General features: G+C 42.0%; 1 protein-coding gene across 1 annotated transcript in view; it reads right to left on the reverse strand.

The window, feature by feature from the left end:
* Positions 1-19,785, reverse strand: part of LOC309569107 (uncharacterized protein) — a gene marked incomplete at both ends in the record, with an annotated part of 46,059 nt that overhangs the window by 13,043 nt on the left and 13,231 nt on the right. Inside the window, 2 exons of the mRNA XM_082274871.1 lie at positions 2,599-2,847; positions 15,594-15,614. Coding sequence (XP_082130997.1) covers positions 2,599-2,847; positions 15,594-15,614 — 270 coding nt within the window. The remainder of the gene's footprint in view (positions 1-2,598; positions 2,848-15,593; positions 15,615-19,785) is intronic.

A 19,785-nucleotide genomic window follows, 5' to 3' on the forward strand; every position in this document is an offset into this window, starting at 1 on the left:
GCTGCTGCACAAAGGAAACATAGAAGTACCAACAAAATATGCAATCAAAAAATGTGCTGCGCTACAAAAGAAATCACCCAAATAAATGGAAAAGTGCTGATCTATCAAATACTTAATATATGATACAATCTAGAATGAGAAGCAAAAATGTGCACACAAATTATAAATTATCAGTGTGAAGAGAAAAGGGTGTTTTGAGTCCCAATAAAGTCCGTAGCTTTAGAACGTGAAAATGGTGTTCAAAAGAAATCAACCAAAAAAGGTCCCAGAGGCTGAATCCAGATGACACTTTTTAAGAAGATAGGGGAGACACCGACGTGCAGATCACCAGATACAGAAAACAAGATGGCTGCTTACCAGAGCTATATGGTCTCTCAACCTAATGAGCTGACCAAAACGAGCTTATGTGTAAAACCAGGGATAATCACCGGATATTTCCTTATGGATCCAGATACTGCATCTATCCTCTATATCCAGGCAATGGAATTTGTTGGTAATACCGCAATAAGCCACAAGGTGTCTCTCTATGCACTCACATACGATATCCACATCATGAAGTAGAGCACACAATCTGGAAGATTCCTCCCTCTAATACCAAATGATGAGGCACTATTCCTCCCTCTAATACCAATGATGAGGCACTATTCCTCCCACTAATACCATTGATGGGGCACTACTTCTCTCACTGATACCAATGATGGGGCACTATTCCTATCAGTTATACCAATGATGGGGCACTATTCCTCTCACTAATACCAATGATGGGGCACTATTCCTCCCACCAATGCCAATGATGGGGCACTACTTCTCTCACTGATACCAATGATGGGGCACTACTGCTCTCACTGATACCAATGATGGGGCACTACTGCTCTCACTGATACCAATGATGGGGCACTATTCCTCCCACCAATGCCAATGATGGGGCACTACTTCTCTCACTGATACCAATGATGGGGCACTACTTCTCTCACTGATACCAATGATGGGGCACTACTGCTCTCACTGATACCAATGATGGGACACTATTTCTCCCACTAGTTCCAGTGATGGGGCACTATTCCTCCCAGTTATAGCAATGATGGGGCACTATTACTCTCACTAATACCAATGATGGGGCACTATTTCTCTCACTGATACCAATGATGGGGCACTATTACTCCCAGCTATACCAATGATGGGACACTGATCCTCCCACTGATACAAATGATGGGGCACTATTCCTCTCACTAATACCAATGATGGGGCACTATTTCTCTCACTGATACCAATGATGGGGCACTATTCCTCCCAGCTATAACAATGATGGGGAACTATTCTTCCCACTAATACCAAAGATGGGCACTATTCCTCCCAATAATACCAAGGATAGAGCACTATTCTTCCCAGTAATATCAATGACAGAGCACTATTCCTCCTACTGATAACAATGATGGGGCACTATTCCTCCCACTAATACCAATGAAGAGGCACTATTTTTCCCACTGATACCAATAATGGGGCACTTTTCTTCCTCTTACTGACCACAGGCACAGTGGTGTAGTGGTTAGCACATTCACCTAGCAGCAAGAGGGTCACTGGTTTGAATCCCAACCATGACACTACCTGCCTGGAGTTCGCATGTTCTCCCTGTGCCTGCGTGGGTTTCCCCCGGGCACTCCGGTTTCCTCCCACACTCCAAAGACATGCTGGTAGGTTAATTGGATCCTGTATAAAAAAATGGCCCTACTGTGTATGTATGTGAGTTAGGGACCTTAGATCGTAAGCTCCTTGAGGGCAGGGACTGATGCGAATGTGCAATGTATATGTAAAGCTCTGCGTAAATTGACAGCGCTATATAAGTACCTGTAATAAAATAAATAAAACATTTTACTATCAACACCACCAAGCCTGACGCATTGTTTACTTGCCATGAAGAAGGTGCGCGGCTGCCCTCCACCAGGCAGCAAGCATGCTCGGAAATGCGTCGCATGCAGATGACATCATCCAGGTTCGACTATTCACCAAGCCTCGCTGTCAAGCAAATACACCTACTTCCTGGTTCTAACCTTGCCGTACAAGCCGGCCACGGCGAAAGGATTTTGGCTCCAGCAGGACGGATGTCCATGACCGGATGATGTACACTTCTCCACACTGGAACTTTGTTTTATGGGCATGAATATATACTTACTAACGTGAGTGCATCATTTAATTCATTAAACCTGTTGCATAAAGTCTACACTTAGAGCCGCCTCTGTCTGTCTTTGCATTGTTTACTCCCACTGATACCAGGACATTTTCTTCTCCCAGTGACCACAACCCAGCCACCTGAAGTCGGAAGCACAGTAACGACAGTCTGGATACTCCTAACAGCTTATTGGGTCAATCAAGAAATTGGGTCAATCAAGAAATTTGGTCAATCAAGAATGTTACCTTGGTTATCACATGGACCAGTGTGAACATTCCAAAAGCTTTGTAATTTCAGACACTGCCATCATATATGATACCTTGCTAACCTCAAGTAAACTCCTAAAACACATAGGTGAATAACACTAAGGGTTCATAAGGGATAAGCATTTGAGGACCGAAGTATGGAATTTTCACTTTACATCAACTCACCGGTGGTAACATTTAGTGTGGCAACCTCACTTCTCTCTCCAGCACGGTTCTGGCACTGATAATCTCCACTGTGTCTTATCTCAGCCAATGAAATTACATAGTTCTTTCCTGTGTATATCAGGATATTATCATGGTACCAGAAACAACCCGATGCATCAGACTCCACATCACAGGTCATCGTTATCTTCTCTCTTGTGAGGATCTTATTACAGTTTGGAATGACCATCACAACAGGCCTCTTTGCATATCCTACAAGGCAATGTACATTTGTAAATTAGAAAAAGTGTACCTGTCTGTAAAAAAAAAAAAAAAAAAATCTTAAAGTATATGTACACATTTTACATCTTGGATAGTACTAAGCAAGTTTTGTGGGTCAAATAGGATTCCAATTTGAACAGGTCAAACCACTAAAGGTAGAAATTTTCACTTTTTCGTGGTTGACATTCCCTCTTCCACCTTATAGTTCCATACATGTGTTCCAAGGCCCCGTTATGTCCTTCTTTTTTTTTACTGCAGCTGGTTAATTGAACAATACAAGGAAACATTTTCTTTATAACTAGGCATTATATTTTGCCTAAGGAGGCAGTGGAGCTGTGTGAGCACAACTAACATTTAGAATGATGTGAAATTTGGCAAGAGATGTTCTAATAAAGAGGGGGAGGGCGTGGAAAGCATAACTGCCCTGTTGATGAAGTTGGTAGGGTTAGGCAAAGCCAATTGCTCAAGTTGGAAGGGTATAGGCAATGCCAATTGCAAAAGAGGTAGGAATGATAACCTGAACAAAATAACAGAGTGGGCAACTACATGGCAAATGAGGTTTAATGTGGAGAAGTGTAAGGTATTGCACTTGGGGACTAAAAACATAAATGCCCAATACACTTTAGGAGGGGAACCCCTGGGGGAATCAAAAATGGAGAAAGATCTGGGAGTCTTAGTGGAAGATAGACTTAGTAATAGCATGCAATGTCAAGCTGCAGCTGCCAAAGCCGGCAGAATATTAGCATGCATAAGGAAGGGATGTATTCCAGAGATAAATCTATAGTCCTTCCACTTTATAAATCACTGGTCCAACAACATCTGGAGTATTCTGTTCATTCTTATGGGCACTAATTCCACCTTTTACATCACTAAAGGAAGGTTATCTCTAAAGCTGGATACACACTATACAACTTTTGTTGTTAGATTTCCTTTAGATTTACGTTCAATGATGTAGTGCAAGGGCCTGCCTAAATCCATACAAATTGAAAGTGTTTAGGTTTGACCTCATATTATATGGTTTTGGTAAATCTTATGGGCCATACACACTATACAATTGTCTGTAGATTTTTTCCTTTAGATTTACCACAACCATATAATATGAGTTCAAATTTAAACACTTTCAATATGTATGCAATCAGGTAAGCCCTTATACTACATAGTTGAAGGTAAATCTAAAGGAAATCTAACAACAAAAGTTGTATAGTGTGTATCCAGTGTTGGGGGTAACGAGTTACAAAGTAACTGATTACAGTAACTACATTACTTTTTTGGTAACTAAGTAATGTAACTAGTTACAATACTAATATTGGTAACTACACTACTTTACTAGGCTATAGGGGGTAACTAAACTACTTTACTAGGCTATAGGGGGTAACTAAACTACTTTACTAGGCTATAGGAGGTAACTACACTACTTTACTAGGCTATAGGAGGTAACTACACTACTTTACTAGGCTATAGGAGATAACTACACTACTTTACTAGGCTATAGGAGGTAACTACACTACTTTACTAGGCTATAGGAGGTAACTACACTACTTTACTAGGCTATAGGAAGTAACTACACTACTTTACTAGGCTATAGGAGGTAACTACACTACTCTACTAGACTATAGGAGGTAACTACACTACTCTACTAGGCTATAGGAGGTAACTACACTACTCTACTAGGCTATAGGAGGTAACTACACTACTTTACTAGGCTATAGGAGGTAACTACACTACTTTACTAGGCTATAGGAGGTAACTACACTACTCTACTAGGCTATAGCAGGTAACTACACTACTTTACTAGGCTATAGGAGGTAACTACACTACTTTACTAGGCTATAGGAGGTAACTACACTACTCTACTAGGCTATAGGAGGTAACTACACTACTTTACTAGGCTATAGGAGGTAACTACACTACTTTACTAGGCTATAGGAGGTAACTACACTACTTTACTAGGCTATAGGAGGTAACTACACTACTTTACTAGGCTATAGGAGGTAACTACACTACTTTACTAGGCTATAGGGGGTAACTACACTACTTTACTAGGCTATAGGAAGTAACTACACTACTTTACTAGGCTATAGGGGGTAACTAAACTACATTACTAGGCTATAGGAGGTAACTACACTACGTTACTAGGCTATAGGAGATAACTACACTACGTTACTAGGCTATAGGAGATAACTACACTACTTTACTAGGCTATAGGAGATAACTACACTACTTTACTAGGCTATAGGAGGTAACTACACTACTTTACTAGGCTATAGGAGGTAACTACACTACGTTACTAGGCTATAGGAGATAACTACACTACTTTACTAGGCTATAGGAGGTAACTACACTACTTTACTAGGCTATAGGAGGTAACTACACTACTTTACTAGGCTATAGGAGGTAACTACACTACTTTACTAGGCTATAGGAGGTAACTACTCTACTTTACTAGGCTATAGGAGGTAACTACACTACTTTACTAGGCTATAGGAACGCGCTTTCCTGCGTTACCCAAGCCGTGCGATACAATCGTTATTTGGAAGAATAGAGAGTGATGAAGTTTATGACTTTTTGTTGCACTTTATGTTTTATTCTGTTTTTCAGGTTTTGTTCTCATTTTTCCCAAAGCCTGTGTTTATACAATAAACTCTATGCAGAAAGAGTGTCATGGATCTTCTTCTACACGGTCAGTTAAGAAAGAGGAAAGTAAAGTAATAAGTAGTGAAGTTACTTTTCAAATGCAGTAATTAGTAAAGTAATCTCGTTACAATTTACAGAAGTAACTAGTAACTAGTAACTAGTTACATTTTTTGAGTAACTACCCCAACACTGTGTGTATCCAGCTTAAAGGAAAAAAATCTAAAGAGAATTGTATAGTGTGTATCCAGCTTAAAGGAAAAAAATCTAAAGAGAATTGTATAGTGGGTATCCAGCTTTAGGCTGGCCATACACTATACCATTTTCTTGATCAATTTTCCCTTTAGATTCTTATGGGCCATACACACTATACAATTAAAAATTTGGTGAAGGCGCCTAGCCCTTAAAAAAGATATTAAAAACCTGCTGCCCCTTTAATTGTTTAAAACAATAAATAAGTATATATAGTGGGTAAAAAGGCGCTGGTAATCTTTTATATTGCTGGATACAAATACTACCGTATCTCGTATTTTATAAATATTTGAAAATAGTATAAAAGATGTACGTGCTGTGTTGTACAAAGTGCAAATATAATTAATACATATCAAGGTGCTAACTAGTGCATCAACCTAAAATTACAGGTGCTGGCTTTTACTAGTGCACAAATTACATAAATATATTGTTATTATTTAGTTAGTGCAACAAGCAAATAAAAGTGCTTACTGGTGCATAAACATAATATATTTAAAGTGCAAGTGCTGACCTTGATTATGCAAGGATTATAATAAATCAAAAGTGCTTACTAGTGTATCCACAAATAAATTAAATCACGTACAATTAAATTATAACAATATTAAATTATCGTGCTCACTATTACAGTGCTCCAAAACATGTGAGAAAATGTCTCTAAAATTAATTCTGAGCAATTCATGCAACCAAATTGTGCTTTTATAGTCTTGATTGTTTAACCACTTAAGGCCCGGAAGATTTTACCCCCTTCCTGACCAGGGGGTATTTTGCGATTCGGCACTGCGTGACTTTAACAGACAATTGCGCGGTCGTGCGACGCTGCACCTAAACGAATTTGGCGTCCTTTTTTTCCCACAAACAGAGCTTTCTTTTGGTGGTATTTGATCACCTGTGCGATTTTTTGATCATGCGCTATAAACAAAAAAAGAGCGTCAATTTTGCAAAAATAACGGAAAATTTATATCAATACTTACCGTAATTTTCCTTTCCTGATGGACTCCATGGCAGCACACGTATGGGTAGGCTCCGCCTCCTCTCCTACCCTATAGGACCCCACTCCCATAAATCTTTGCTCCATACCAGGAGCCGTGTTCCAAAACTAGAACTACTCCAGCAGATGGGAGGGGACTCCTGCTGCCATGGAGTCCATCAGGAAAGGAAAATTACGGTAAGTATTGATATAAATTTTCCGTTTTCCTGACAGACTCCATGGCAGCACACGTATGGGAAATAACTAGCCATACACACCCGGGCGGGTAACTGCTGGTTTAACAGAAAAAGGTTTAATTTGCACCGTCAACAGACAAGACTTTTAAACCAAAGTTGACCGAAGATAAAGAAGCCGGTTCAACACAGTAATGCGACATAAAGGTATGAATTGATGACCAAGAAGCCGCTCTGCAAATCACGTCAGGAGCTACATGAAGAGAAGCTGCCCACGACGTAGAGATCCCTCTAGTGGAATGAGCTGTCACCACCTCTGGAGGAGCCAGTCCCTTGGCTTTATATGCCCACTGGATGGTCTGAACTATCCAACTTGCTATAGATCTTGAGGAAGCTTGTTTGCCCTTGTTTTTTCCACAGATGAGGACAAAAAGATGGTCTGACTGGCGGAAAGGAGCTGTAGTCTCCAGATATAGCCGAAGAGTTTCCCCCACGTCCAAAGGATGGACAGAATTTTCATCTTGAGATTTGAACGTGGGTAGGACAATTTCCTGGTTGACATGGAATACCGACATTACTTTCGGATTGGAGCCAAGCATCGGAACCAATACTACCCGATCAGGGAAAAACGTAAGGAATGGTTCCTTGTAACCCAAGGCACCGAGTTCAGAAACCCGTTTGGCCGAAGTAATAGCCACCAGAAAGGCTGTTTTCATGGAGATGTTTTTAAGGAAGAATGGATCCTTCTGATTCAAGGTAAGTGAGGAAAGAAACTCCAAGACCGTAGGAAGATCCCACTTAGGGAACCTGGGCTTTCTAGGAGGTCTTAACCTAGTAGCGCCTCTGAAGAACTGGCGAACCAGGGAGTGTTTCGCCCATGCAGTCCCAGTGTAGGCCGAAATGGCTGAAATTTGGACCCGAAGGGAGCTTACTGCCAATGACAGGTCCAGACCGGACTGGAGGAAGCCCAAAATATCCTGGATTCCTGGGTCAGAGACAGAGCTAGATCTGCTATCCACATAATCCTTAAACTTGGACCAGATTTTTTCATAGACCTTGTTCGTGCCGGGTCTTCTGGCACTCATCATTGTAGCGATTGCCTCGTTTGGACAACCGAGCGCTTTCAATCTTTCCCTCTCAACAGCCATGCCATGAGATGAAGCTGTGCTGGGCAGGGGTGAAGAATAGGCCCTTGGGACAGAAGGTCCGGCCTGACTGGCAGAGGTATCGGGTCCCGACAGCTCAGCTGGAGCAACAGAGGAAACCACGGTCTCTTTGGCCAGAAGGGAAGAATCGCTATGATCTGCACTCTCTCTGTCCTGAGTCTGTGAAGAAACTTGAAGATGACCGGCACTGGAGGAAACGCATAGGCCGTTTGAAAATTCCAATGATCCGTCAGGGCGTCTACCCCGTAGGCCTGGGGATAACGCCACCTCGTGTAGAATCTCTCCGGTTTGGCATTGCTTGGAGATGCGAACAGATCTACCTCTGGACGGTAACCTAGAGACATGACCCATATGAAGGTCTCTGGATGGAGTGACCACTCGTTGTTGTCCAGAGCAGACCTCGAGAGGAAGTCTGCCTGGACGTTCTGGGCACCCGGAAGATAGGCGGCTGACAAGTTGGACAGATGTCTTTGAGCCCAATCCATAATAGGTTTCACTTCTTTCAGAAGAGAAGGACTGCGGGTGCCCCCTTGTCTCTTGATGTAGGCGACGGCTGTCGTATTGTCCAGTCTTAGGAGGACCGAGGCATCGGTCGCCAGATGCTGAAAGGCCTGGAGAGCACAGAACTCTGCCCAAAGCTCCAGCACATTCGAGACCACCCCGTATGTAGGGAAGTCCCATCTGCCCTGGGCCACCTCCGACAGGCAATGCGCTCCCCATCCCGTCCTGCTGGCGTCCGAGGACATGACCAACCAGGACGCTGGAACGATTGAATGGCAGTTTAAAAGATTCTTTCGCTGAAGCCACCAGGTTAAGCTGTCCTTCATGGACGTAGTTATCCGAATGAGGACTTCTGGATTCTCGAAATTCCATTGTTGGAGGAATCCCATCTGAAAGGGCCTCATCTTCCACTGTGCCCACTTCACCATGGGAGCAGTGGAAACCATGGTCCCAATTATCTTCATGCACTGGGACGCCCGGAGATGAGAGGCTGATAATGCCGGACGAATCCTGTTGCGAATTGTCGGAATCTTCTCTAATGGAAGGGAGATAGTGCCTCTGGAAGTGTTGAAGAGGGCCCCTAGGAAGACCAACGACTTTGTGGGTTCCAGATGACTTTTTTCCAAATTCAGGAGCCACCCGAACTCTTGAAGGGTGGAAATTACTTGAGATCTGTGAAGCAGAATTTGATCCTGATGTTCTGACAGAAGGAGCAAGTCGTCCAAGTAATGGTAAAGACGAATCCCTTTTGCTCTGATCAGGGCTACTACAGCCAGTAAGATTTTGGAAAAGATTCGAGGTGATGTGGTAAGCCCGAAAGGGAGACAGGTAAATTGAAGATGCACCTGACCCACTGCGAATCGGAGAAATTTTTGCATTTCTGCTGCGACTGAGACGTGAAAGTAGGCATCTTTCAAGTCTATGGATATCATCCAATCCTCTGGCTGTACCACTTGCCGAATTGTAAAAAGTGTTTCCATCCTGAACCTCTCTTTCTTGATGAAGGTATTTAGGTGTGTTAGGTCTATAACCGGCCTCCAAGAGCCGCTTTTCTTCAAGACCATGAAGAGCGGAGAGTAGATGCCTTGGAACCGTTCCTCGGTTGGGACAGGCACTGCCGCACCCTGGGCAACCAGGGATTCTACATAAGTAAGAAGAGTTGACTTCTTCTCTTCTGAACGGGGTAAGGCCGTAGGAATGAAGCGAAGAATGGGGCTTCTGTCGAAAATCCACACATGTCCGTATGATACGGTTCTGACGGCCCATTGATCTTCGATCGAGGCTGCCCAGACGTGCGCAAACTGAAGCAAGCGTGCGCCTACCCGCACCGTCTGGACAGGTTCGATGTCAAAAAGACTTCGTCGCCTCTCGGCTTGCTGAAGATTTTCCTTTGGAGAACTTCTGCCCTGTAGACTGAGGGCGCTTCCAGTTCTTCCTGAACTCACGACCGGGCCTGTAAAAACGGGCCTCTCTGGCACGATCAGGATTTTGTCTGTTTTGAGGTCTTCTCTGATCTATCAACCGGCGATCCTGGGGAAGGAAACCAGATTTAACACCAGTGGCACGGGTAATAGCACTGTCCAGTTTATTACCAAAGAGGGAGGAACCCTTAAAGGGAATTTTGCACCAGGCCTGCTTAGAGGCAGGGTCGGCCAGCCAGGGGCGCAACCACAAGGCGCGTTTGGCCGTGACAGAGGACAGCATGACCCGCGCCGCCAAGCGGATTATATCAATGGATGCCTCACCCAAGAAAGCCGTTGCCAGTCTCAACTCCTGAATGGCTGAACTCCTGGCCACCTCTTCGGAGACACTCTGAAGTGTAGCCTCCACGCTGTCTACCCAGGCTTCCATTGCCTTGGATGTGGCTGCCAAAGCCAGAGCCGGCTTACACGCCATACCTGCGGAGAGATAAATCTTCTTAAGATCTGTGTCAATCCGCCTGTCAAGAGCGTCTTTGAATGAGACTGAGTCTTCCAATGGTAAGGTTACGTGTTTCACCAACCTCATCAAGGCCGCATCCACCGTGGGAGCGGAGTCTAGATGTTTCACCTTATCATCCTTAAAGGGATACATTCTGGAGACCTTAGATGACAAAGAGTTTCTCTTTTCAACTCCCTGCCACTCGTCTGTAATAATTTCTCCCAATTCCCCTAGGAGGGGAAAATGGGAACGCTCTTTTTTGAGATGTTTGAAGTATTTCTTCTGTTTAGCTGGGGACTCAGCTGGATCTTCCCATTTTAATGCCTCCTTAACCGCCTTAACTAGCGGTGGGACCATAGCAAGTTCAAAACCTACATTCTGGTCTACCAAATCATCTTCACTGTCTGTAGAATCTTCTGACAGACGACTTGGTTGGGAAGTACCTGGCTCCACTTCATCCCTTGGGAGGAAACCAGGAGCCTCTGAAGAGTGACCCGAAAGCCTGCTCGAATCCCAATCTCTAAGGGATTCTTTTACAATCCGCCTGACCATAGCCTCCACTGGTTGTGCAGTGTCTTGCTTTTCCCTCAAAACCCTGGAATAACAGGTATCACATAGGGATCTATCCTCAGGGATATGGGCTCGACAGCCCCAGCATGATTTCCCTGAACTGCGGTCAGAATGGCGGGATTGCCGCGGAGCGACTGAACTGGAAGTGTGCTCATGTCGTTTAGACCTGGAGCTAGACCTATGACCAGACTTTGATGAAGAATGCCGATGGGCTGAAGGAGAACGATCCTTTGATCCAGAAATAGGGCGTTGGTCAGACCTAAAAGGGCTAAATAGGGAAAGAAAAACACACTTAGGCTCCATTCCACCAGCCAACGCAAGCAGGTAAGGGTTAAGAAAAACTAGCTCACCTGTTGCGCAGGGACTGGCCACCGGGGGGTGGTGAAGCATCCATTTGCAGATAGAAGCAAAAGCCTGCACAGGAAGAAAGTAAGCATACATGTACTGACTTTCGTCTCCACACCAACCCTTTTACCCCAAATGGCACCTGGATCAAAGCATGACTCACCGCTGAAGAGCAGAGAAACAGCACGGGGAAGCCACCGCAACGCCCGCAGACATCCCATTGTAAACAGGAATGACAGCTGCTTAAATCTCCCGGGCGCCGCAAAGCCACGCCCCAAACGACGCAATATCGTCATAGGAGATCGGTAGCGATGCGCGCGCATGCGCAGACGATACCAGGGCCAAGCCTCATCCTGGACAACCAATTGAAGGTCCAGCGAGGCAGGGGAGGAGCCTAAGCGACGATCTGGAACGCAGGAGCGCTCCACCGCACAAACAGGAAATGCAATGAAACCAAAAGAAAGTTTTATACTTTACCACCATGACGATAAACGAACAGTCTCAGGCCTGGATGAATTCATGCGTGTGTGACAGGGCACCAGGGCCTATCCGCTCAATAGCAAGGACGTAATGGCCATCAATGCAGCCCACCTCTCATTCAGGATTTACGGCATCTTCAGCATTTTAAAATAATATTGCCCGGGTCCACCCGATAAATATCGAGATTGCTGGACATAAAACAGGAGGCATCCGACATCAACAAGGTCCACACGCCACCAGCTCGCCTGAAACCGATAGACGTCCTATAATGTAAGACTTCCTTCTCGCAGGAGGAGGACGAAAAAGGAACACGGCTCCTGGTATGGAGCAAAGATTTATGGGAGTGGGGTCCTATAGGGTAGGAGAGGAGGCGGAGCCTACCCATACGTGTGCTGCCATGGAGTCTGTCAGGAAAACAATATTTTTCACATTTTTTTATATGAAATTCCCCCCCAAAAAAATGTAAAAATCGAAATTTTTTAACATTTTCGGCCAATTTGTTTTATGCTACCTATGTTTGGTAAAAAAAATCTCAAAAAGCGTATTTTGATTGGTTTGCGCAAAAGTTATCGCGTTTACTAACAAAGGGAAAGATTTTTGTCATTTTTGTTGTTTTTTTTTGTAACGCGTAATGGCGGCGATCTGCGATTTTTTTTGCGGTACTGCGACATTGGGGCGGACAGATCGGACCCTTGACTGACATTTTTGACACTTTTGGGGTTACCAGTGACATTTCTACAGTAATCAGTGCTATACATATGCACTGTTACTGTAAAAATACACTGGTAGTGAAGGGGTTAACTTTATTTGGGAGGGAGAGGCTGTGTGTGTCCCTAGGGGCGTGCTTTCTACTGTGATTGGCTGTGGCTTGAGGTGTAAGGACACTGATCAACGGATCTACATAGTAGATCCGTGTGATCAGTGTCTTTATACCGAGGAGAATGACAGGCAGCTTGTTTACACAAGCTGCCTGACTTTCTCCCTCTCCCCCGCCGATCGCAGAGTGGCCGGCGGACATCGAGTCCGCCAGTCACACGCGCGGGGGGGGGGATCCGTGACCACGCGGGAGCGCGCCTCCGGGGGCTCGCGCTCGCTCCCTAGACCCTCACAAGCAAGCGACGTAGACCTACGTCAGTTTGCCTGTGAGGGGCTGACCGCCGACGTAGATAGTCGTGCGGCGGTCGGCAAGTGGTTAATTCTAAAGTGCTCCAGGTGATGGGGTGTGTCACACGTAGCCTCTTACCAGCTTCCGACAGGTCACAAGGACCCCCAACGCCTGTGATCCCTTTAACTGGGTGGATCAGACCTCTCCTCGATTTCTTTTACTTGAATATCCTGCTCCTACGTTACTCGTACATGGACCATATAGTCCACACATATAAAGATATGAAAGATTTTTATTCAAATAAACAATATTTCACTATTGGAGGCTATCTTTCATATCTTTATATGTGCGGACTATATGGTCCATGTACGAGTAACGTAGGAGCAGGATATTCAAGTAAAAGAAATCGAGGAGAGGTCTGATCCACCCAGTTAAAGGGATCACAGGCGTTGGGGGTCCTTGTGACCTGTCGGAAGCTGGTAAGAGGCTACATGTGACACACCCCATCACCTGGAGCACTTTAGAATTAACCACTTGCCGACCGCCGCACGACTATCTACGTCGGCGGTCAGCCCCTCACAGGCAAACTACGTTGCTTGCTTGTGAGGGTCTAGGGAGCGAGCGCGCGCCCCCGGAGGCCCACTCCCGCTCCCGCGTGGTCACGGACCCCCCCGCGCGTGTGACCGGCGGACTCGATGTCCGCCGGCCACTCTGCGATCGGCGGGGGAGAGGGAGAAAGTCAGGCAGCTTGTGTAAACAAGCCACCTGTCATTCTCCTCGGTGTAAAGACACTGATCACACGGATCTACTATGTAGATCCGTTGATCAGTGTCCTTACAGCTCAAGCCACAGCCAATCACAGTAGAAAGCACGCCCCTAGGGACACACACAACCCCTCCCTCCCAAATAAAGTTAACCCCTTCACTACCAGTGTATTTTTACAGTAACAGTGCATATGTATAGCACTGATTACTGTAGAAATGTCACTGGTAACCCCAAAAGTGTCAAAAATGTCAGTCAAGGGTCCGATCTGTCCGCCCCAATGTCGCAGTACCGCAAAAAAAATCGCAGATCACCGCCATTACGCGTTAAAAAAAAAAACAACAAAAATGACAAAAATCTTTCCCTTTGTTAGTAAACGCGATAACTTTTGCGCAAACCAATCAAAATATGCTTTTTGCGATTTTTTTTACCAAACATAGGTAGCATAAAACAAATTGGCCGAAAATGTTAAAAAATTTTGATTTTTACATTTTTTTGGGGGGGAATTTCATATAAAAAAATGTGAAAATTATTGTTATTTTTGCAAAATTGACGCTCTTTTTTTGTTTATAGCGCGTGATCAAAAAATCGCACAGGTGATCAAATACCACCAAAAGAAAGCTCTGTTTGTGGGAAAAAAAGGCCGCCAAATTTGTTTAGGTACAGCGTCGCAAGACCGCGCAATTGTCCGTTAAAGTCACGCAGTGCCGAATCGCAAAATACCCCCTGGTCAGGAAGGGGGTAAAATCTTCCGGGGCTTAAGTGGTTAAACAATCAAGACTATAAAAGCACAATTTGGTTGCATGAATTGCTCAGAATTAATTTTAGAGACATTTTCTCACATGTTTTGGAGCACTGTAATAGTGAGCACGATAATTTAATAATGTTATAATTTAATTGTACGTGATTTAATTTATTTGTGGATACACTAGTAAGCACTTTTGATTTATTATAATCCTTGCATAATCAAGGTCAGCACTTGCACTTTAAATATATTATGTTTATGCACCAGTAAGCACTTTTATTTGCTTGTTGCACTAACTAAATAATAACAATATATTTATGTAATTTGTGCACTAGTAAAAGCCAGCACCTGTAATTTTAGGTTGATGCACTAGTTAGCACCTTGATATGTATTAATTATATTTGCACTTTGTACAACACAGCACGTACATCTTTTATACTATTTTCAAATATTTATAAAATACGAGATACGGTAGTATTTGTATCCAGCAATATAAAAGATTACCAGCGCCTTTTTACCCACTATATACACTATACAATTGTCTTTAGGATTTTTTCCTTTAGATTTACCAAAACCATATAATATGAGGTCAGACCTAAACACTTTAAATTTGTATGCAGTCAGGCAGGCCCTTGCATTTCCCAGTTAAAGGTAAATCTAAAGGAAATTGAACAAGAAAGTTGTATAGTGTATGGCCAGCCTTAAAGGTGCCTAATACCCAATTACACCTTTCCCTCTTACCATGCTATATGGGGAACAGAGCCACCTAATGGCAGACAAGCTAACTGTACCTGCCTTACAGCTATATACACACATGCTGAACAGAACGAAACCAGTGCCTGAAGCTCCCTAAATTATAACTGGGAGCCACAGGTGAGAGAAGGAGTGTGTGAAGGCAAACTTTAAGACTTATTTACCATCAGCCACATGTCACCAATAGCAGGTCCAATAGTAGACATAAATCATGTAAAGAATTATTGTAAAGACAGGAAAATATTGAAAGCTAAATACTGAAGATAGATCTATGAGCCACCAGTAAGCATCCGAGAGTTTATGCAATTTTCATGGACCAAATAACTATGAAAAAACAAGAACTTACCTGGGTGTTCTATTATTAGACCTGCAAGAGAACAAACAGTTGTATTATTATACAATGTACTACAGTAATCAGATTATCTGGATCAGTATTCCAAACTTTAATCCTCAATGGCTATTAAAGATTCATGCTTTAAAGTTAGCGGTCCTGAGGACTAGCTTAGAAAACGCTGTGACTTAGACTGGCTGGACACACGCGTGTCATTGTATGAGGATGCAGGATGTTTACATATAATTTTCCTGTATGATGTGTAAGTAGAGCATGCCATGTGTATTGCGTCCTGGTATGTACTGTACTCTATATTTATTTGTTTGTTACTTTACTTGATTTTGATTACTTTATAGATTTTAGATATTGATAATCCCCTAAAGAAGAGGGCTACAATTTTTCTTAAAAATGCATTGGGTTCACCGCTAGACATGTGCAGAATGAAAACATTTGTTTCATTTCATTTCGATTCGTTATTTACAGAAATTTGTTTAGCTAAATTAGATTAATTTGTTTTTGGAATTTGTTTATTCAAAGATCGTCATATTGTTATTCTATTCAATTGTGTACTCTATTCTGTTCTATTCTATTCTATTCTTTTCTAATATTACATTTTCTATTCTTTTCTATTCTATTCTATTCAATTCTTTTCTATCCTATTCAAATTTGTTCTATTCGAAATTTCAATTCCAGAAAATGGTTATATTGTTTCTATTTAATTTCATTTTTTTTTCTATTCTATTCTATTGTTTTTTTTCTATGTTATTCTAATCTATTCTTTTCTATTCTATTTTAATTCAAATTGACTCAATTCGAAATTGGAATTTTGAAAGGTTAGATTCTTTCTATTTTATTCTATTCTATTATTATTATTATTATTATTATTATTATTATTCTTTTATGATATTTTCTATTCTATTCTTATTTTTTATATTCTTTTTTTATATTCTATTTACATTCAAAATTATTCTTTTTGAAATTTGAATTTCAGAAGATGGTTATATTTTTTCTATTCTATTCTGTTTTTTTTTTTTTAAATCTATTCTTTCCCTATTTGTTCTATTCCATTTTATTCTGTTCTTTTATTTTCTATTCTATTTTGCTCTGTTTTACTTTTTTCTATTCTTTTTTTTTTTCCTTTTCTTTTCTATTTTTTTAATTATTTAATTTAATTGAATTTAATTTATAAATAATAAATAATAATAATAATAATAATAATAATAATAATACACCATTTTAATAAATAATTAAATTTAGTTTCTATTATGTTCTGTTTTACTCTATTATATTCCATTCTTTTATTCTATTCTGAAGTTCAAATTCAAATTCAATTTGAAAATTATTCGAATTTGATTTGAAAAATGATTCAAATTTCATCAGAAATTTTAATTTCATTATTTTGGATTAATTTAAACTCATTACTATTGTAATTTGGAAATTCAGAAACATCTGAATTTCCATTTAACAAAAAAAATTGTCCGAATTTTGTTTTCGGAACCACAAATGCCTATTCATTGCCCCATTGTTTCATACTCTGTAGAACCTAGGGGGTCTTCCACTAGATTGTTCACCCCATGTGGGGGCAGTCTCTGTATGTTATAGGCATTGTTTTTATACTATGTATATTTTTGGATTTTATATGTGATTAACAAAATTGAATATTTTTTACTCTTTAATACTCCTGTTACACATTTTTTTAATTTACCCACAAAATCCCTGGGGGTCATTTTCCTTTTGGTATTGCTATTTTTGGATGTGGCTTAATTTTAGGGTTGGTGTCTTTCTCCCATTCATTTTTACATAATCGCTTGTATAGAAGACAGAAGTGTCTCCGGTTAGGCAGCTCCTGTGCATGCAAATGGAGCTCCAAAGGGGACCCATAAAACATATATTAATTGAGCACCTAACCAAACGTATAGAGTCTAATAAGCATTTTATTTATTCATATAAGTTGAGAAATGTAAACCAGTGGGGTAATTTACTAAAGGCAAATAAGCTTTGGGAATTTGGGAATTTTGGGAATTTGGGAATTTTCACTTTGCAAGGGAATTTTCCTCAGAGCATAGTGAATGAGATGAAGCTCTGTTGACTTCCATTATTCAACCATGTGTAAGCAAAAATGCTCTTTGCACGAGATTGAATATTTTTTTCAAATTTCACGTGCCACGCTTAGCTCTAACGCAGGTGCTCAGGCACTATAGCTGTCTCCTGTGTTCTTCACCTATAGGAGCCTCCTTTACCATAAGGCAAGCAGGGCCTACCAGTACTCAGTTGCCTCTAGGACTTATATAGAATGCTATAGTGCCTGGCTACCACACCAGGGCAGGTGCAAACAGAGCGCAGAGTACTGAGTACTTGTGGTTGGCAGAGCAGTTCTATGACAGTCCAGGTACAAGGCAGGCAAGATTCAGAATAGTCAGGGTCAAATCTGTAGTCAAAAGGCAGGCAGAGTTCCGAGAGTAGTTGATATCCAATCCGAGGTCATAAACAGGGAAATCCAATCAGCAGAGAGAGACAAACAGGGAGCTTGGAGCATGTGTTACAAAACACAATATCACAAGCATGAGACTGTAGGCTTGGCTGGCTTAAATCGGAATTTGGTCTCCATCCAGAGACTGGCTACATCAATCAGCTTGCAGGTGGACAGACAGACAAGAAGAACGTCACAGCCAAAACCAGGATACTGGAATGAGGACCATGAGTGCTAGACGCTTCTGACATCACGTGACTGTAAAGTTTCACCACATTCACTAACAACTCTTGCCTTTTGTAAATAAACCCAAATGTGTTTTTTGAAGGCATCCCTCCAGTCCCTCTTTGTCACCATGACGTCATCACGTATATGTTTCTATAATTGGTCTGTTTGACGAGAGAGTTTGGAGGGAGGTCTGGAGGGATGCGGCTACACATAATATTACACATATGTGCTGATTTCATTGTGAGTTTGTGAGTGCAATTCCTTTTTATCAATTAAACAAGTTTTATATGTACTACACTATGGAAGTGTTTGTCTATTTCTCCCCACATACACGGGATGCAGACCCATCAGCTTTTCCCATTAAAGCGGAGTTCCGGCCACATACACATTTTTTAACTAAAAATACCCCCCCTAATCCTAAGCTATCCCCAATTACCCTAACACTAACCCCACATTACAGGTCATTACAGTTATAGAATAAAGATACCTTAAATACCTACCTTTAAAATTTATTGCAGAGCGCGGCCATCTCCGGTGTGGGCATCTGAAGCCGTGGTGTCCCCCGCTGTGTCCCTCTTCCTGGTTCCTGGCTACCCAGAATGCCGATCGCAATCTCGCGCATGTGCTGTAGATTGCGATTGGCAATCAGAGTAGCGGTGGGGGCCGCTCCCATTGCATCCTGGGGTTGATGATGCTCACCTCCCAGGATGCAATGCAAAGGAGGAAGTGACGTCAGCGGACGTGTCCACACAAGGAGGAAGAGGAAGGAAGGTAAGTTTATTTTAATAAAAAACAAGGTAAGTGTAAAAAAAAAATGTATTAACTATCCAATTCTTTTTCAGGTTTTTTTATGCTAACTGATGCTGTAAAATTAATTTTTAGGGTGGAACTCCGCTTTAAAGCTCTGCACCTGCCACAGCTGATAGATAATTATGAAACCACTCCCATTAGACCCACTCAGCACAGAGGAACAGACAATGATTTCTTTAATATAACAAAGGGTAGGAATCTGCAACAAAGTTTGTTAAAATCCTTGCAATGTACAGAGATCACCCAGAGGGGAAAGTTTTTTTCTCAACAAAAGTGTTTTTTACGCTTTAAATATTAAAAAGGTATTTCTTTTGAGATTAGAATTGGTATTCAACAAATATTTGTATTGCACTTATTATAGGTTTTTTTTTCTTGTTATAAATATATGCTGTATTTCAGGTCCTGTGTAGTAATTAGGGGGTTGTTCAATGATATTCTTTTCTGTTTGGGGAGGGGACCCCATAAACATTTTGCTATGTGTCTCCATGATTGCATTAGACCTGGCTTTTTTAGGGACAGATCCATGCACACAGATGGTGAAACTGGAAGAAGACTGGAAGAAGACATAGAGCATCCAATAGCCGTTGGTAATAATATTAGTAATAGTTTCTGTACTTACAGATCAGGATGATTACCTGGCATGGACCCCACAGCCTGCACATCACTCCGGCTTGTCTCGGAAATTCTGCATCTGTAGGT

This window comes from Pelophylax lessonae (genome assembly GCF_965119305.1).
Source record: "Pelophylax lessonae genome assembly, chromosome: 13".
NCBI classification, from domain to species: Eukaryota; Metazoa; Chordata; class Amphibia; order Anura; family Ranidae; genus Pelophylax; species Pelophylax lessonae.